At 45.9% G+C, this 17,349-nt stretch overlaps 1 protein-coding gene across 1 annotated transcript in view; it reads right to left on the reverse strand.

Moving 5' to 3' along the window:
* The window catches only part of RSF1 (remodeling and spacing factor 1), a 56,971-nt gene that overhangs the window by 35,809 nt on the left and 3,813 nt on the right, over positions 1-17,349 (reverse strand). The window contains exon 2 of the mRNA XM_061351381.1: positions 525-616. Within this exon, the coding sequence (XP_061207365.1) occupies positions 525-616 (92 nt within the window). The remainder of the gene's footprint in view (positions 1-524; positions 617-17,349) is intronic.

Raw genomic sequence — 17,349 nt, forward strand, 5'->3', positions numbered from 1 at the left:
ATGCATGTAAAGTGCCATCAATGACAGAGCCACAATTAAACTCCCAATACAAACCAAGGACATGCTGTATTTATAGATACATAACTACATTTTCATCCTTTTGAGTGCATAGATATCAATCACCACAATACTTTCATTTATTGTTAACACATGCTGCAAGAACTGTGTGGTGAGTCCCTGCATGAATTCCAACCACATCACAGTATTAAAATCATAGCCAGATGACTGATGGACAAGTGAATTGCTACTGTGTAAATCTCTGCTAAACTTAGCTTGCAGGCCATAAAACCTCCTTATTTAGGGTCTTAATGCTCAAAGAAGTATTTTACTACCAGGTATGAAGGTGTCCACTCTTGCACATGCAGAAATACTGTCTGGTTACTCAAAGTTAAGCTGGGATCTTCCACAACTAACACGTGGGCTTGCACAGTGATGGCCACGACACAGCCCAAGGCTCAGGATCATTCATAAGTCATCCCAAGCACACTCCAGCATTGCAGTATCATCCAACGTGCACATTGTACCTTGATCAAATATTTTTCCCATCTGTCTGCTGTGACAGACTTGCCAATCTTTCTCATCAGTTTCAAGTGAAGCTCCACCAATTCTTTTGGAACTGCAGCATTGAGAGAAAGAGAGAGAAAAAACAAAGATGTTATGAGGGTTGGTGCAAATACACTTCAATGCTAAACACCGATAACACCAAAACACTGTGACAAATTGAGACATTCTGATTGAATATAGTGACTTAAGCTCTGCTGAAAAGCATCCCCACAACTGAGAGATGGAGGAAGGTTAATTTGATCCCCTTGGATTTGCATTTACAATGATCATTGCCCTTCCTTATATCAAGGAAGTAAGTATGAATGATAAAGATGTATAAGTTGTGGCAGAATTAAACCAACTGGACAAGAACTACACCGGTGAAACACCTACAAAAGTATTACTGCAAGCAACAGGCTTGCAGCTGCCTCCATAAACCCAAAGCTGTTTTCTGCCCCACAATCAGGACATCACTGAATCCATCCTCTGCTTGAAACACTCCAGAAGCTTTATCCTAAATACTTACTCTGTAAGTACTACAGGGACAGGTTAAGGCCTGGAGATATGGGGTTGATGGATGGAGGAAGGAGCTGCTGCTGAGTACAGCAGCATCAGCACCATCACAGAATCAACGTTTTCCACCCAAACTGTACCTCCCTCTTTGTATATGCTCCTCAGATACAGCTTCACCGTCTCCTCTCAGCTCACATCTGTGATTTATGAATCAATCTGGCACCACCAAGTGGCAAACTCGCAGAACATCAATTCTATAAGCTAGTGAGCAGCACGGCCTTTGAAAAACACAAACCCAGTTATTCCTAATGCAACTCTATGTGCCCACTGCCATGAGCATCCTCATTTGTCATTTGTTGAGGAGAAGCTTGAAGAAACGACCTTTTCAAGTATTTTTCTCTGCTCTTTACATGTATCTGTATTTTCTCAAAGCATCTCCATCCCTCTGTGCAAACACACTTTCAAAGCTGTAAAGCCAAGAACTTGTATGATCATAATTTATGATCATATAACTTATGATGGCTTTTCTGATGGTCCATGAGTGTTTCTTGACACAGAATAAAGAGCTGGGACACTAAATGTTATTGAGATGCCATTTCTTTTACTGTTGTATTAAATATTTGAGTATCTGTGTGAATCTATTCAATATTTAACTTAAATTCACCTTCATGTTTCCATTACTGAATCCCAGACTGGTTTGAGTTGGGAGGGACCTTAAAGCGCACCCAGTTCCAACCTATGACATGGGCACGGAGACCTTCCACTAGAGCAAGCTTGCTCCAAGCCCCTGTGTCCAACCTGGCCTCAGTTTAAAAAGGACAGGGACCTGCTGGAGAGAGTCCAGCGCAGGGCAACTAAGATGATTAAGGGAGTGGAGCATCTCCCTTATGAGGAAAGACTGAGGGAGCTGGGTCTCTACAGTTTGGAGAAGAGGAGATTGAGGGGTGACCTTATTAGTGTATATAAATATATAAAGGGGGAGTGTCACGAGGATGGAGCCAGGCTCTTCTCAGTGGCAAACAATGAAAGGACAAGGGGTAATGGATACAAATTGGAGCACAAGAGGTTCCACTTAAACCTGAGAAGAAACTTCTTCTCAGTGAGGGTGACGGAACACTGGAACAGGCTGCCCAGGGAGGTTGTGGAATCTCCTTCTTTGGAGACATTCAAGACCCGCCTGGACACGTTCCTGTGTAACCTTATCTAGGTGTTCCTGCTCCGGCAGGGGGATTGGACTAGATGAGCTTTTGAGGTCCCTTCCAATCTCTAACCTACTGTGATACTGTGATACTGTGATACTGTGAACACTGCCTAACACTGAACCTGCATAACTTCAACTTCCTTTTGTTCAGGATATAGAGAGAATTCCTGACAAGAATTCACTGAACTGGGATGCAAGAAGAATCCTTTTCACAACACTTCCAATCCAACTTGAAACACACCAAAGATAACAAATGGGAGATGTAACTGCTTTGGGGTTGAGTTGTTTTAACCAAACAGGTTACATCTCCTTTGAGAAGCACCATCCTTGTTCCAGTGGGACCTGCATCACTCACTTCAGGAACTGCTGTAAGAACCTCATCACATTGTGCCGCCTTGTAGATCTAACATGGAACAACACATGGAACCTTTCTTGCCCAAGAGCCATTCTGCAAAGGTTGTGGTCAAAACAGTGTGATGGAAAGTACATAAACCCCTCTAAATCTGAGTGATGCTCTCAAACTGATATGACCCTTCATCTCTGGACTGTAACACAGCAGCTCTCTAAAACCTTGAGAGAATACACTGAAGTGGTGGAGAAACCACCAGGACATTGTGCTAAGGGATAATAACACATACAAGCACTACTTGTAAAGAAAAGCTGTTTCAAAGGATCAGATATAACCAAACCGTGGTGCCATCTGTGAGATACTCAAATACAGCATTCCCCTGGAAGAGGCATGAGTCAGGTGGGATGAGTCACTGTAGGTACCATGATAAGGCTTCTGGTGGAGTTCAGCCAGCTGGAGTCCTGCACTTTCCCGAAGGGCAGCTCTTACGTAGCCTCATTCAACACCCTTTGAGCACTGTTCCAGGTGCTGCAGCATTCCAGGGAATGTCCCATGCAGCAATCCTATTTCTACGAAATTTGGGAAGGGCTTAAAATTGAAATGAAGCGTGAACACATGGAAATCCCAACATCTGCTTAGGAAAGTTGTAACTTGAACACCTGCACAACCACAGATTAGAGACCTGATTGTGGTCACCCATTAACACCTTCCACAGAACCATGACCCTGTTTCACCTCTACTTATTTGCCCTGTCAAAATGAACAGGTTCACAGCTGAACATTCGCTGAAACAGGACTGAAGTGAAGGAGCACAAAACCAGAACATGCAGGTGACAAAGAGCCCTAGGGCTGGAGGGAGGACTGGGGGAACTTGGTATTTGGAAAGTGATTACAAATGAAAACCTACATATCAGAGAAGAACTGGAGTGCTGGATAGAGGGGAAGAGCAAAGAATCATGGAATGGTTTGGGTTTGAAGAGGCTATAAAGCTCCTCCAGTTCCAACCCCTGCCATGGGCAGGGACCCCTTCCTCTGGAGCAGCTTGCTCCAAGCCCCTGTGTCCAACCTGGCCTTGAGCACTGCCAGGGATGGGGCAGCCACAGCTTCTCTGGGCACCCTGTGCCAGCGCCTCAGCACCTTCACAGGGAAGAGCTTCTGCCTAAGAGCTCAGCTCAGTCTCCCCTCGGGCAGGTTCAAGCCATTCCCCTTGACCTGTCCCTACAGGCCCTTGTCCCAAGCCCCTCTCCAACTTTCCTGCAGCCCCTTTAGGCACTGGAGCTGCTCTAAGGTCTCCCCTTCAGGAGCCTTCTCTTCTCCAGGCTGCCCCAGCCCAGCTCTCTCAGCCTGGCTCCAGAGCAGAGCTGCTCCAGCCCTCGCAGCAGCTCCATGGCCTCCTCTGGCCTCGCTCCAACAGCTCCACGTCCCTCTTGTGCTGCTGCCCCAGAGCTGGATCAGGGCTGCAGGGGGGGTCTCCCCAGAGCACAGCAGAGGGGCAGGATCCCCTCCCTGAGCTGCTGCTCATGCTCTGGGGGTGCAGCCCAGCACACGGGGGGGTTCTGGGCTCAAGCGCTCACTGAAGCCGGGTCATGGGGAGCTTCTCCTCACCCAGCACCCCAAGTCCTTCTCCTCAGGCTGCTCCGTTTGGTCTCCCCCAGCCCCTGTTTGTGCTGGGATTGCCCTGACCCAGGGGAGGACCTCCATGACGTTCACACAGTCCCACCTCTTCAACCTGTCCATCCCTTCTGGATCCCACCCCTTCCCTCCAGCATATGATGGCCTTGGTATAAACTTGGCATGATAACTAAATGGAAGGACAAAACCTCTAGTAAGAACCAGGCAAGAAGTCGCAGTGGCCTTCTGACAACTGTGACAAGGAGCCCCACATTCACACAGGAAGCTTGGCATAGAAAGAACCTGAAGGACTTGACATCTGTAGCGTTTCCCAGCACGAAAGAGCAGTAGTTCCTGTTCTAAAGGACAATTTCAAGAGCTTACTTTCTAGCTGAGTCACTTGACGAGTATCATCATCCTCCCAGGTTGTGTGCCCATAAAAAAAGACACACAGGAAAGGGATAAAAATGTAACGGCTCTGGCCCCCAAGTGAATGAAAAGAGCAATCAAACATGCTGTCATCAAAGCCCAGATCAAAACAGAGAGAACAAGTCACCAAGTAGCACTTTTATATCCTGTTCCTAGAAAGATATTGGCAGGCATGGAAAAACAAACCAACCACGCTCACATTGCGATGACACTGTTATCCCAGGGAAGTACTTTGAAAACTGGATGCTCACCAGCTACATCATTTTCATACCCATATCCAAGCACCTTTACATCACTTAAGTGCTTAAATACCTATCAGAAGAGTCCCTGCGTACCTGGACCATCCAGAGCATGTGCCACTAATCATTATTCAGCAATCTTAAGACTTGAACCATGCTGATAAACCCATCCCCATGCAGTGATCCCATCACACCACATCTTTCACTGCCAGTTGCGAATGAGTCATGACCAACATGGACAGTGCTTGACTCTGGGACCTAAAAGCCTTTTCCAACCCATGTAGTAAGTTGTTTTGCCAACCTATCAGACCTTGCTATGAGAGCTGCAGACTTCAGTGCATCGGCCCTTGCTGCAAGCAGGATATGACCCTAAAACACAGCCCTGGTTTTAGCTGAGAGATTATTTTCAAATAGTTACAATTTATCACCTATTCTTCAAGGTTGTAATGAAGCCCCATTGCTCTGCCACACGTCACAGAATCACAGAATGGTTTGGGTTGGAAGGGACCTTAAAGCTCCTCCAGCTGCAACCCCTGCCACGGGCAGGGACCCCTTCCACTGGAGCAGCTTGCTCCAAGCCCCTGTGTCCAACCTGGCCTTGAACACTGCCAGGGATGGAGCATTCACAGCTTCCTTGGGCAACCCAGTGCCTCAGCACCCTCAAAGTAAAGAACTTCCTTATCTCCAACCTGAACTTCCCCTGTTTCAGTTTGAACCCATCACCCCTCGTCCTATCACTGCAGTCCCAAACAAACAGTAATGGTAATGGGTTAAAATTTAAACAGGGGAAGTTTAGATTGGATATAAGGAAGAAGTTCTTTACTGTGAGGGTGGTGAGGCACTGGAATGGGTTGCCCAAGGAACCTGTGAATGCTCCATCCCTGGCAGTGTTCAAGGCCAGGTTGGACAGAGCCTTGGGTGCCATGGTTTAGTGTGAGGTGTCCCTGCCCATGGCAGGGGGTTGGAACTGGATGATCTTAAGGTCCTTTCCAACCCAAACTATTCTATGATTCTATCAATGGAAGAAAGATGTTGATTAAAGTCTAAAATCACCTTCCACATCTCTCAATTTAATCAAAAGGCAATACGCAGGTTGAATATAAAGCCCTTTTCTAAAAGGAGTTTCATTCCCAAGGTTTGATGTATTCCTCAGTGGAAATAACCCAAACTAAACAGATTTATCCCTTTTTCGTATATCACAGAATATCAGATGAGATTTATTACAAAGATACTTCTGCGCTATTTCAGGTTCAACCTTAAACATAGCATGTTTGGTCTCCAGCCACTGGTCATCCAACCTGCACTTCAAATAAGTCCTTGTTAAACTCTGGACTTAACTGAACAACATCAGCAGATGAAGGTTTCATGGCAGTTTCTCTTGAAATCCCACTTTTACAAGCTTGGATATCCCAATAAACCCCCAGCATTTTTCACTTATTATACCCTAAAGAAGTACAAGAATGTAACCATGCTACAAAGACATTTTTTATTCTGCAAAGCATTCAGCAGTGACTAACATGGAGAAATGTTGAGAACTCCTCAGTAAGCACTTGGGATGTCATAGAATAATTAGGGTTGGAAAGGACCTTAAGATCATCCAGTTCCAACTCCCCTTCCATGGGCAGGGACACCTCACACTAAACCATCTCACTCAAAGGATTTCACCACCAGCAGCATTATGAAAGTCTTCTGTAAGGAGCAGCACAAGCAAACTGAAGGTGAAGCCAACACAAGTCATTCTGCATCAGCAGCTGAAAACCAAGAGCCTCCCTGAGCCTTCTTTTCCCCAGGCTGAACAGTCCCAGCTTCCTCAGCCTTTCCTCACTCTTTGCTCAGCCCTTGGATCACCTTTGTGGCCCTTCTCTGGCCCCTCTCCAGCCCATCCACACCTGGTTTGTGCAGCAAGACCAAAACTGAACACAGTATTCCCAGGGTGGAAAACTGACAAGGATAAAACCTGTCAAACAGAATTGCCTGAGAAAGTAGTCCATAAAAACACGGTGTGGGTCTTGACCAACTTTAAGCTTAGGTCTAAAATAAGGACTTATTTAGACTTAAAGAAAACACAAACTCCTTTCATCCTCTTGTGAGCTGATACTCAGATCTCATATAGGGTGAGGACTCAATGAAGTTTCATTCCTTGAAGCACCCAACCCTTTAGTATCAACTCCTATGAGCAAACTCATGTTTTAACCTGTTAACGCCATTAAAACACCCACCCCTATCAACATAATTCTTTTAATTGCAAGAAACGGTTATAACTTTGGGGCTGTTGCAGCTTCACAGGGGGAGCCAAGACTGCACCACAGAATAATTAGGGTTATAAGAGACCTTAAATCTCATTCAGTTCCAACCCCTGCCATGGGCAGGGACACCTTCCACTGGAGCAGCTTGCTCCAAGCCCCTGTGTCCAGCCTGGCCTTGAGCACTGCCAGGGATGGGGCAGCCACAGCTTCTCTGGGCACCCTGTGCCTCTGCCAGAAGGTAACAAAATCCCACAGCACACATATGAAACTACCCACCCTTGGGCTACCTTTAAATCCTCTTTTTAGTGAGAGTCTCGCCTTAACACAGAAGGGAGAAACTTCATGCTCTTCTTTTTCTATTTAAATATTTTCACTACAAGTCACCATTCATTAGTGTCTAAACGTTTCTGAGCTCTGGCCTCGGTTATAATTTGCAGCAATCAATTGTAATTATGGAACATGTGAAAAGCATTTAAATCAGAATTACTTTCAAATTTCATTCATTGTGCTATTTTTCAGGTTTTACAATACAGAAAGAATGCGAATCTCCAGCAGCCCTGTCTGTGCACTTGAAAAACCTCTTCTGAAGCTAACAGCACCCTTCTTTGAAACTTGATACAATCTTCCTTAGCCTCCTGATCTGTCTGCACAACCTTGCAAGAAGGAGATGCCATAGCTGAGCGCTAAAATCAAGCTGAAGGTAAATGAGAGGTAGATACACATGCCCAAAATTAAATATCCCAAGTGTTACTGTGATTCTCAGCCCATCTTTGTGCTACCTGGTGTTTTGTTAGTTTTTAAATACCCACTCCATGTTAATAATGAGAAGGCTCAGGGGGGACCTGATGGCTCCCTCCAACTGCCTGAGAGGAAGATGGAGCCAGGAGGGGCTGGGCTCTGCTCCCAAGGAACAAGGGATGGGACAAGAGGAACCGGCCTCAAGCTGCACCAGGGCAGGTTTAGATGGAGCTGAGGACCAATTCCTGCCCCAGAGGGTGCTCAGGCATTGGAACAGGCTGCCCAGGGCAGGGCTGCAGGCACTGGCCCTGCAAGGGTTCACACCCCGTGGAGACGAGGCCTCAGTGCCATGGGGCAGTGGTGGCCTTGGCAATGCTGGGAATAGTTGGACTGGATGAGCTTAAAGGGCTTTTCCAACCTGCTTGATTCTTTGTTTCTGTTCTATGAGTCTGTATTTTGTTGTGCCAACAGCTATTTTTAAATACCCTGGGATGTGTTCATCATGAACATTTTCCCTTCTAATGCACACTTCCTAATCATTCCTCACTCGCTATCACTTGCAGTTTTGTTGCCCATTCTCAACACTATTTGAGCCACTGGCACAGGGTGCCCAGAAAAGCTGTGGCCACCCCATCCCTGGCAGTGTTCAAGGCCAGGTTGGACACAGGGACTCGGAGCAAGCTGTTCTAGTGGAAGGTGTCCCTGACCGTGGCAGGGGTTGGAACTGGATGAACTTTAAGTTCCCTTCCAACCCAAATCCTGGGATTCTATTTTCTCCACAGCAGTGCTGCCCCTGAGGCTGCATTCACCATCTTTCACCTTGAGCCTTTTAAACCAACTCATTCCTGGAGTCGTCTTCCCTAGAGATATCCATGAGCCATCTGACACAAGCCTGAGTAATGTGCTCCAGGTGACCCTGCTTGAGGAGGGAGCTTGGACTCCAAGATCCCCAACGGTCCCTTCTGGCCTTATCCACTCTGTGATCTCCTTTCTGTTTTCTTGGCAATTAACTGCCCATCCCATCAAAAGAAGAATTAAAAGTTAGGAATTCCACTTTATTTATACCACAATGACCAATACCCAACTTTACCCAAGCTGCATTGGTTCATCACTTTCAGGTTTCTGATGCTGCTTCCCCTCTCAACCCATGACCACTTTGGATGCTGACTCATGTCCAGTGGTTGGGTGATGCACTCCTCAATGCTCCTCTCACCCTGTGCCAGGGAGGGTTGTCAGGGGTGTGCAGAAAGAGAATCCACTCCTCAGCTGGTCCTAACTTAACATCAACAGCAAGAACACAGACCACTGGCAACATCAGTTTGCATTAACATGTTGGGCTGAAGACTGCAACGGCTCGAGCCACACTCCATGGCTCACCTGGTTCCTCCTGCCACAAAGAATAATGTCAAAGAAGGGCTGGGCATGAGAGTTCCTATTTTTGGTCACATCAGGTAACAGAGCTGTGGAACACAAGTCAACCACTTTAATCTGTGACCTCCTGCAAGACTTTGTAACAGTCAAGCATGAACCATCTACCCATACTTCAGAAGAACTATCCATGCTTTCAAACAGAAAACAGCAGATTTTTCTTTGGAGAACAACATAACTATAAAATTACAATTCCATAAAGTTGACCCAAACCAGATGTAAAAGCTCCTTACTTCTGATTCCCTAAATCTTTGTTCGACTCTTTCATATGTGGTACTCACTGTGTTCCACTCCCATGCTCCAACACAACTTGGGGTATTTTTCTCAGCTGTATTTCTGAGCTTTTTGAGCAGAGGAACTAACCCTGGCAGCTCAGCATCCTTCCCCATCATCAGCTGCTCCAGCACATCATTTCCTAACATGAAAGTTTTATCATGTGTCATCTTTATTGCCTGCATTTCACCATGTAGCTCTCACCTTGGATGCTTTCTTACACTGCTGCTAACTCCAAGAACACCACACCACAAGCTCTGGGATCAAACTAAGACTTCCATGCTTCTATCACCCACTAATGAATATGCCTTTTGTGAAGCATCCCAACTTGTTCTCAGGAGGAAACCATTCTAATCCTGGGAGTCATTAATACTAAAAGGCAGTGAATGTGTCCTGGCACTTGTCCTGGCACCAGATAAGCTGGAGATGAGCTGTAAAACAGCCAGAGCAGCACCACAGGGACACTGAGCGGAGAAGGAAAGCAAGTGACTCCTCAGACTCAAACTTCGTTTGGCAAACTACTGGGTCAGGATTTTGCCAACCACAACTGTTAGGACAGGAAAACAGAGCTTAAAACAAGCAAAAAAAGCCACAGAGCTTCATGCTGATAACCCCCATTTTCTGGGAAAAGGGGATTTTTAAGTCTAGGACTGATTGCTTGTTATCAATTCTTCAAGTATCACATTAGCCTGGGAGTTTAAGGGGAAACAAATGCTTTTCTCTAAGGTACTACAATATCTGAATTATCATAATGGAAAGAAATCAAATGCTAAAGCACAGCTGCTGAAACACAGGAGTCTTTAGAAACAGCCCTTCCCTCATTTTGAGAAATGGTTTGTTTTCCCCAGACCATTACAGACATCAACAGGGTCACTATTTCTATTGTAGTTCTGAGAAATTCTCTGCTGCTTGAGCTCCAAGAGCTTTGTCTGGCTCTGGGGGAAGAGAAATAACTCTCTCATGCTGATGGCATACTGCATATATGAGACAAATGCTAGAAGGTACTAAGTACTCATTAAAATGTAGAACATCTGAAGCAAAGGAGAGTTCACTGGTTTGGGGAGAAGGAGGGAGAGGAGAAGGAGTAATGAAGGAAGGAGGAAAGATCACCTTAGTGTTATAAATGCCCATGGATATTGCTATTCCACAACTGGAAGAAACTGTGCTTTTCCTGCAAGGCTGGAAGTAACCAAGAATATAACACACCTTTGTGTGAGTTGTATTGTTTCTCAATGATTTGAGACAGGTTACAGATGATGGCTATGGAGCTGTTGGAGCAAGTGCAGAGGAGGCCATGAGGATGATCAGGGGCTGGAGCACCTCCTGTATGGATACAGGCTGAGAAAGTTGGGGCTGTTCAGCCTGGAGAAGCTGTGTGGAGACCTCAGAACAGCTTCCAATGTCTGAAGAGGGCTACAAGGATGCTGGAGAGGGACTCTTCATCAGGGACTGTAGTGACAGGACAAGGGGTGATGGGTTCAGACTGAAACAGGGGAAGTTCAGGTTGGATATAAGGAAGAAGTTCTTTACTGTAAGGGTGGCGAGGCACTGGAATAGGCTGCCCAGAGCAGTGGTAAATGCTCCATTCCTGGCAGTGTTCAAGGCCAGCTTGAATGGGTCTTGGAACAATCTGTGGAAGGTGTCCCTGCCCATGGCAGGGGGTTGGAACTGGATGATCTTAAGGTCATTTCCAACCCAAACCAGGCTGGGATTCTATCATTTATTCATCACCTTTCCATCCTCTGCCCCTGTTTGCCAGTTCAGTCCTTCAGTAGCTCCCATCCTCTCCTTCACCCCACACAAAGGAAGTCTTTCTGTCAGTGTCTTCTGCCTCCAGCAGGATACCACCAAGTCACTAAGGAGGTTCTCTTTCACCCCTCAAATCTACCACGTTTCTCCTTGAGGGATGCAGTCTATCAGCTACTGCAGAGCACAGAAACACCACAAATAGTTATTCTGTTTTAATCTTAATCTCAGCAATACCATGTGTCTTCCAGAAGTTCTTCTCAGGCCATAAACAAGCTATTCTTAATATCTTCAGGACAGCCTCAGAAGTGGCCGTACAAGGCAGCAGGCACTGATACTTGCACACACTTATCTGTCTGTTATTACACCAGACAATACTACCAGGAAGTAACCTCAAGAAAGAGGCTACTTCTCAGCTTCTGCAGCCCTCTGAAGCTACCAAGAACAAGGACTGTTGGCCAGAACATAATTTAGGTGTGACGATGGTGTCATACACAACTTCCAGCTTAGGTGTGATGATGGTGTCACACAGGACGCACTTTGGTGGTTAGAAAGTTCCTTGATACAAATGCACCACAACACAGTCTGCGAGGCTTCTTCAGTAAACATCATCTCACCCTGACCAGAAGAATTTCCACCAGCATTCCAGGTTCTTGTACACTTGTCCTGAAGTAAGCCTTGGAGCAAGCTGCTCTAGTGGAAGGTGTCCCTGCTCATGGCAGGGGTCTGGAAGTGGATGAGCTTTAAGGTCCCTTCCAACACAAACCATTCTATGACTCTGTTATTACACGTTACTACAACATATCATGACTCTACCAAAGAGTCACATCAAGCCCTGTAACTTGTGATCAGCAGTACACAAACATGCTTGATACCATACATTAAACAGAAGAAAAATCAATCACACTAACACAGAACACTCTGCTTCTCTACCCTCTTCTTCAGAAACATACCTAATCTTAAGCTTGAAAGTCTGTCCAACTCCTTGTCATTAGATCTGGGTGGCTCTTGCTTGCTATTTTAAGCAGGTCAAAGCTTCAGGTATGTTTCTCCCATACAGATATTCAACAGCAGTTTAAGCCAATGTTCAGTTAATGTCTTCAGAGAATGGTGAGAACCCTTAAACTTAATGCTGTAAAGCTTTCCAGGTATTCCAATGCCAACAAAAACACCTGACATAACCCACTGGAACAAGTGGCTTCAGCAGCTAAACTCACTTGAAAAGACAGCTGATGTTAGAGGTCTACAAGATTTAGACAACATACAGCACTGTAAAACAACTTACTGCTTCAAAGCTCCAAAGACTATACATTTCTCAGTTTCAGGTATTCTCTACTGAAATAACCTAAATAAATTATAAATGGTTTCCTTAGGGTTTCCACAAGCCTTTACCCTCAGTTCATTATAAAGACAGAAAAGGGAAAGGGGAGAAAAGCCTTACCAAAATGGACCTACTGCCATCTGCATGTCATCAGGTCTTTCTATTCAACACTTCAACCAAAGCCAACACGTGAAGAGTGGTTTTATGATCAAACTTCAAACAAACACAACACATTCACAGAATCACAGGATGATAGAATGGTTTGGGTTGGAAAGGACCTTAACATCATCCAGTTCCAACCCCCTGCCATGGGCAGAGACACCTCACATTAGACCATGTCACTGAAGGCTCTGTCCAACTTGGCCTTGAACACTGACACGGATGAAGGATTTACCACTTCTTTGGGCACCCTCACAGGGAAGACCTTCTTCCTTATATCTAACCTGAACTTCCTCTGTTTCAGTTTGAACCCATCACCCCTTGTCCTACCATGCTGTAATCAAGTGAAAAACTTCTAGGCTGGGTCCAGCAGGATGACTGTAAAGAGTCAAAGGAGATAAAGATGCTTAAGCTGCAGTGGGAATACGGAAGAGTGCCTCAGACTGGAAATCCCAACCAAAACACACCCAATGTTTTCAAGACCACCTTTAGCACCATCATGACCCGCAAGATTTTGATGCTGGATTGTTACATGGCAGAAAGAATATGTAAAGCATTCATACACATAACCAGCAAATCCAACCCATCCTGCTGAGCTGAGCTAACACAGCCCCACACCCTTTGGAAGATGCCATCACCTGCAGAAGATGCTCCACCATTCACACACTGGGGAACTGGCAAAGAGCAAGTGGATTGTGTAGTCATCTGTAAAACTGGATCTCTTCTGTGCAAGCTGAACACTGGGCTAATATTTTCAGTCACAAGAGACCAAGTGCTTAATTAACATTTACACCAATCTTCCAGCTACTTACCAACACAAATGAGGCGGGATTTGATACCATGGGTCCTTAAAGACAGCCCTAAATACAGATGTAGCTCTTGCTCCCCTCCATCACATACATCTACTATTCAGGCTGTTGCAAGTAAAATCTCTTAATTAAAAGACTATATTTTTATTAGAACAAGGAGAACAAGTATTGGTTTCCTGTGATGTTTTGGTCCAGTTTGCCCAGTTTTGCTTTGGTAGAGATACAGCACTGAGGCACACTGTAGGGCGATCTGTATTGGTACCTCAGGTTTGCAACTAAAAGTACAGTAATACAGAAGCAAGGACATCTCCCAGCTCTCCCAAGTTCCACTTAAAATCATATACTGGGTTGCTGTGATGGTTTTGGCTGGAGTAGAGATAATTTTCTTCATAGTAGCTGGTACAGGGCTGGTTTGGATCTGTGATGGCAGCACTGCTGATCACACAGGGATGTTTTGGGTATGGCTGAGCAGCGCTCACACAGAGTGAAGGCCTTTCCTGTTCCTCACACCACCCCATCAGCAAGTGAGCTGGGGGTGGGAAGGGACAGCCAGGACAGCTGACCCCAGGGATATCCCACACCACAGGATGCCAGCTCAGCACACAAAGCTGGGGGAAGATGTTGGGAGCGATGGCATTTGTCTTCCCAAGTCACCATTACATATAATGGAGCCCTGCTGTCCTGGAGATGGCTGAATGCCTGCCTGACCATGAGAAGTGGTAGATGAATCCCTTGTTTTGCTTTTGCTTTACCTGTTAAACTGTCTCTATCTCAATCCATGAGTTTCCCTGCTTTTACCCTTCCGATGCTCTCCCCCATCCCATGAGGGAAAAGTGAACAAGCTGCTCTGTGGGGCTGAGCTGCCAGCTGGGGTTAAACCACAACCATCCTTTTCAGCACCCAACATGGGGCTTGAAGGATTTGGCCTAAAGACAGGTTTGATTGGAATGTTCTAGTTCATATTTATAGCTGTTCTTACTGTCCAGCTATTAACTTGCAGGCTCCTTGCTTGCCATGGGGCTCACTCGCCTTGCTGTAACTTCAAGTCTAGTACTTTTTGCTTTGCTATTCACTGTAGTGGTGCTTCATCTCACTCTCCTCTGCCTGGGAACACTTGGTAACAGCAGTGGCCATGTGCCTGGGCTGGCAGATGGCCAGGGCATGGCTGCTGTGCCTGTGCTGCTGTACTTGGCAGGCTGGAACTCCAGTGTCAACTCCAGCCAAAGGGACTGTCACCTGTGCGTGAGCTCACCTGGGAGCAGGACACCCTGAAGCTGTGGATGAATCCACACTAGAGCAGGTATATCTCAAAGCATCTGTGGCCACGGTTATGTGTGCTGCAGTAGGTGGACCTCTGAAGGGACTGTGGCCCAAGGGTAAGTCCATGCTGGAGAAGGTACCAAGCAAGCAAGTGGCTTGGTTGGTACTTTCCTTGGCATCCTTGGCTGAAAACAAGTCCAAGCTGAAGGAGGGGCAAGGGGAGGAGTTCATTACAATGTTAAACCCTACAGCCTGGGCCAAAGGGGCTAGGGATGGAGATTGCAATGGAAATACCTCTGAATTGTTGTAAGCCAGGATTTGAATCGCATGTTACAGGAATTACTATAACAGGAGATAGAGCCTAAAGTCATAGATTGAATTAACTCAGTGGACATTTTACAGACATTTCAAGGGATGACACATAGACTAAGACAAAGATACACTTATTAGATCAAAGGATGGGAAGGGTCGTAGCTTGTGAGGATATACTGGAGAGTATGGGACCTATGATCAGGTGGTATGGAATAAGGGGTGGAAAATGTGATGGTTTTGGCTGAGATAGAGTTAATTTTCTCCACAGTAGCTGGTATGGGGCTATGGTTTGGATCTATGCTGGGAAGAGTGTTGATCACACAGGGATGTTTTTGCTGCTATTAAGCAGCACTTACACAGAGTCAAGGCCTTTCCTGCTCCTAACACCACCCCAACAGTGAGTGGGCTGGGGATGCACAAGGAGCTGGGAGGGGACAAAGCCAAGACAGCTGACCCCAAATGACCCCAGGGATATCCCACACCATAGGATGACAGCTCAGCACATAAAGCTTGAGGAAAAGGAAGGGAGGGGATGCTGGGAGTGATAGTGTTTGTCTTCCCAAGGCACCATTATGTCTGATGGAGCCCTGCTGTCCTGGAGACGGGTGAACACCTGCCTGTCATGGGAAGTAGTGGACAAATCCCTTGGTTTGCTTTTGCTTTACCTGTTAAACTGTATCTTAATCCATGAGTTTCCTCACTTTTACCCTTCCAACCCTCTTCCCCATCCCACCAGGGAAAAGTGAACAAACTGTTCTATGGGGCTGAGTTGACCCTAACAGTTACTCTTTAAAGAAGTTCCACAAGAAACGCTTTACTTTCTGAAGCATCTCAACAACCAAATTCTGACTTAACCCCATCACCATCTCGACAGACACTCAACTTTGGTCTCTCTCAAGACCATCATCACTGCAACCCAAGTCACAACATTGTACATACAGCAAGAATCACCATAGGATCACACAATGGCTTGGGATGGAAAGGACCTTAAGCTCATTCAGTTCCAACCCACTGCCATGGCATTCTTAAAGGCAAGATATTGTTCATAAAATCAGATCTTCACCAGACAGCTTTCAAATGAGCCACCAGCCAGGAAGTTCAGCTATTTTATCACAAAGCCTTCATAAGAAGCAGCCTATTTTCACACCTCCTAGCTGATCCCACAATTCAACAGCAAAATCAACACCACACATTCCTCTTTTCCTATTACAGCCTGATTTACACCATCCCCCAAATCCCAAAGAGCATTTCAAATTGGTTCGTGCACTTTAAGACAAGACCATACCTGTGGACACACGGTTAAAACATCTCACCCCCTATTAATACAGGCTCATTTGACATCAAAACTTGTCAAACAAATACAGGAAGCTGTTCTTGAGCACTGCTGTCATGGCTATTTGTCTTGAAATTTTTAGGTAGGAGAGATAATAAAGTTCAAGTGCTGTCTGAGCCTTAAAAACCTAAAATACCTCTAAGAAATACTTGATAGCTTCCTTGTTGTCAGCATCTGCTCAGCATCCTCACAGCATCCCTTCTGTAAAGGAAGTCATACCTTATACCCTTAATAATGGACAAGTTCTTTGCTGTAATTATTAACTGGAAAGAAAACATGAGTGTTCTACAACTACTGAACAACATACGAATGAGCTCCTGGTTCTCCTTGAGGCTCCTAACAAAGAAAATGACCTCTACTGATCTCTCACAAGAGTAATTCTTGAGACAAGACAATCTAGGCCGTGTTTAAAAACATAAGACCAAAACACCACCCCAAACCCCATACTGGGACTGCTGAACATCAAAACAGTATTGACTCCCTTCCTTCATTGCAAAATTAATATGGGGAGGAGCTCAAAACAGCCATTACTTCAGAGCAGCCGTCCGGTATCTGAAGGGGACTACAAGGATGCTGGAGAGGGACTGGAGGGATAGCACAAGGAGTGATGGGTTTAAACTTGAACAGGGGAGATTTAGGTTGGATATAAGGAAGAAGCTCTTCCCTGGGAGGGTGCTGAGGCGCTGGCACAGGGTGTCCAGAGAAGCTGTGGCTGCCCCATCCCTGGCAGTGCTCAAGGCCAGGTTGGACACAGGGGCTTGGAGAAAGCTGCTCCAGTGGAAGGGGTCCCTGCCTGTGGCAGGGGTTAGAACCGGATGAGCATTAAGGTCCCTTCAACCC

Source organism: Neopsephotus bourkii, unplaced genomic scaffold (assembly GCF_033783945.1).
Source record: "Neopsephotus bourkii isolate Nb327-2 ecotype Australia unplaced genomic scaffold, CSIRO-AGI_Nbou_v1 NB_580, whole genome shotgun sequence".
Taxonomy (NCBI): domain Eukaryota; kingdom Metazoa; phylum Chordata; class Aves; order Psittaciformes; family Psittacidae; genus Neopsephotus; species Neopsephotus bourkii.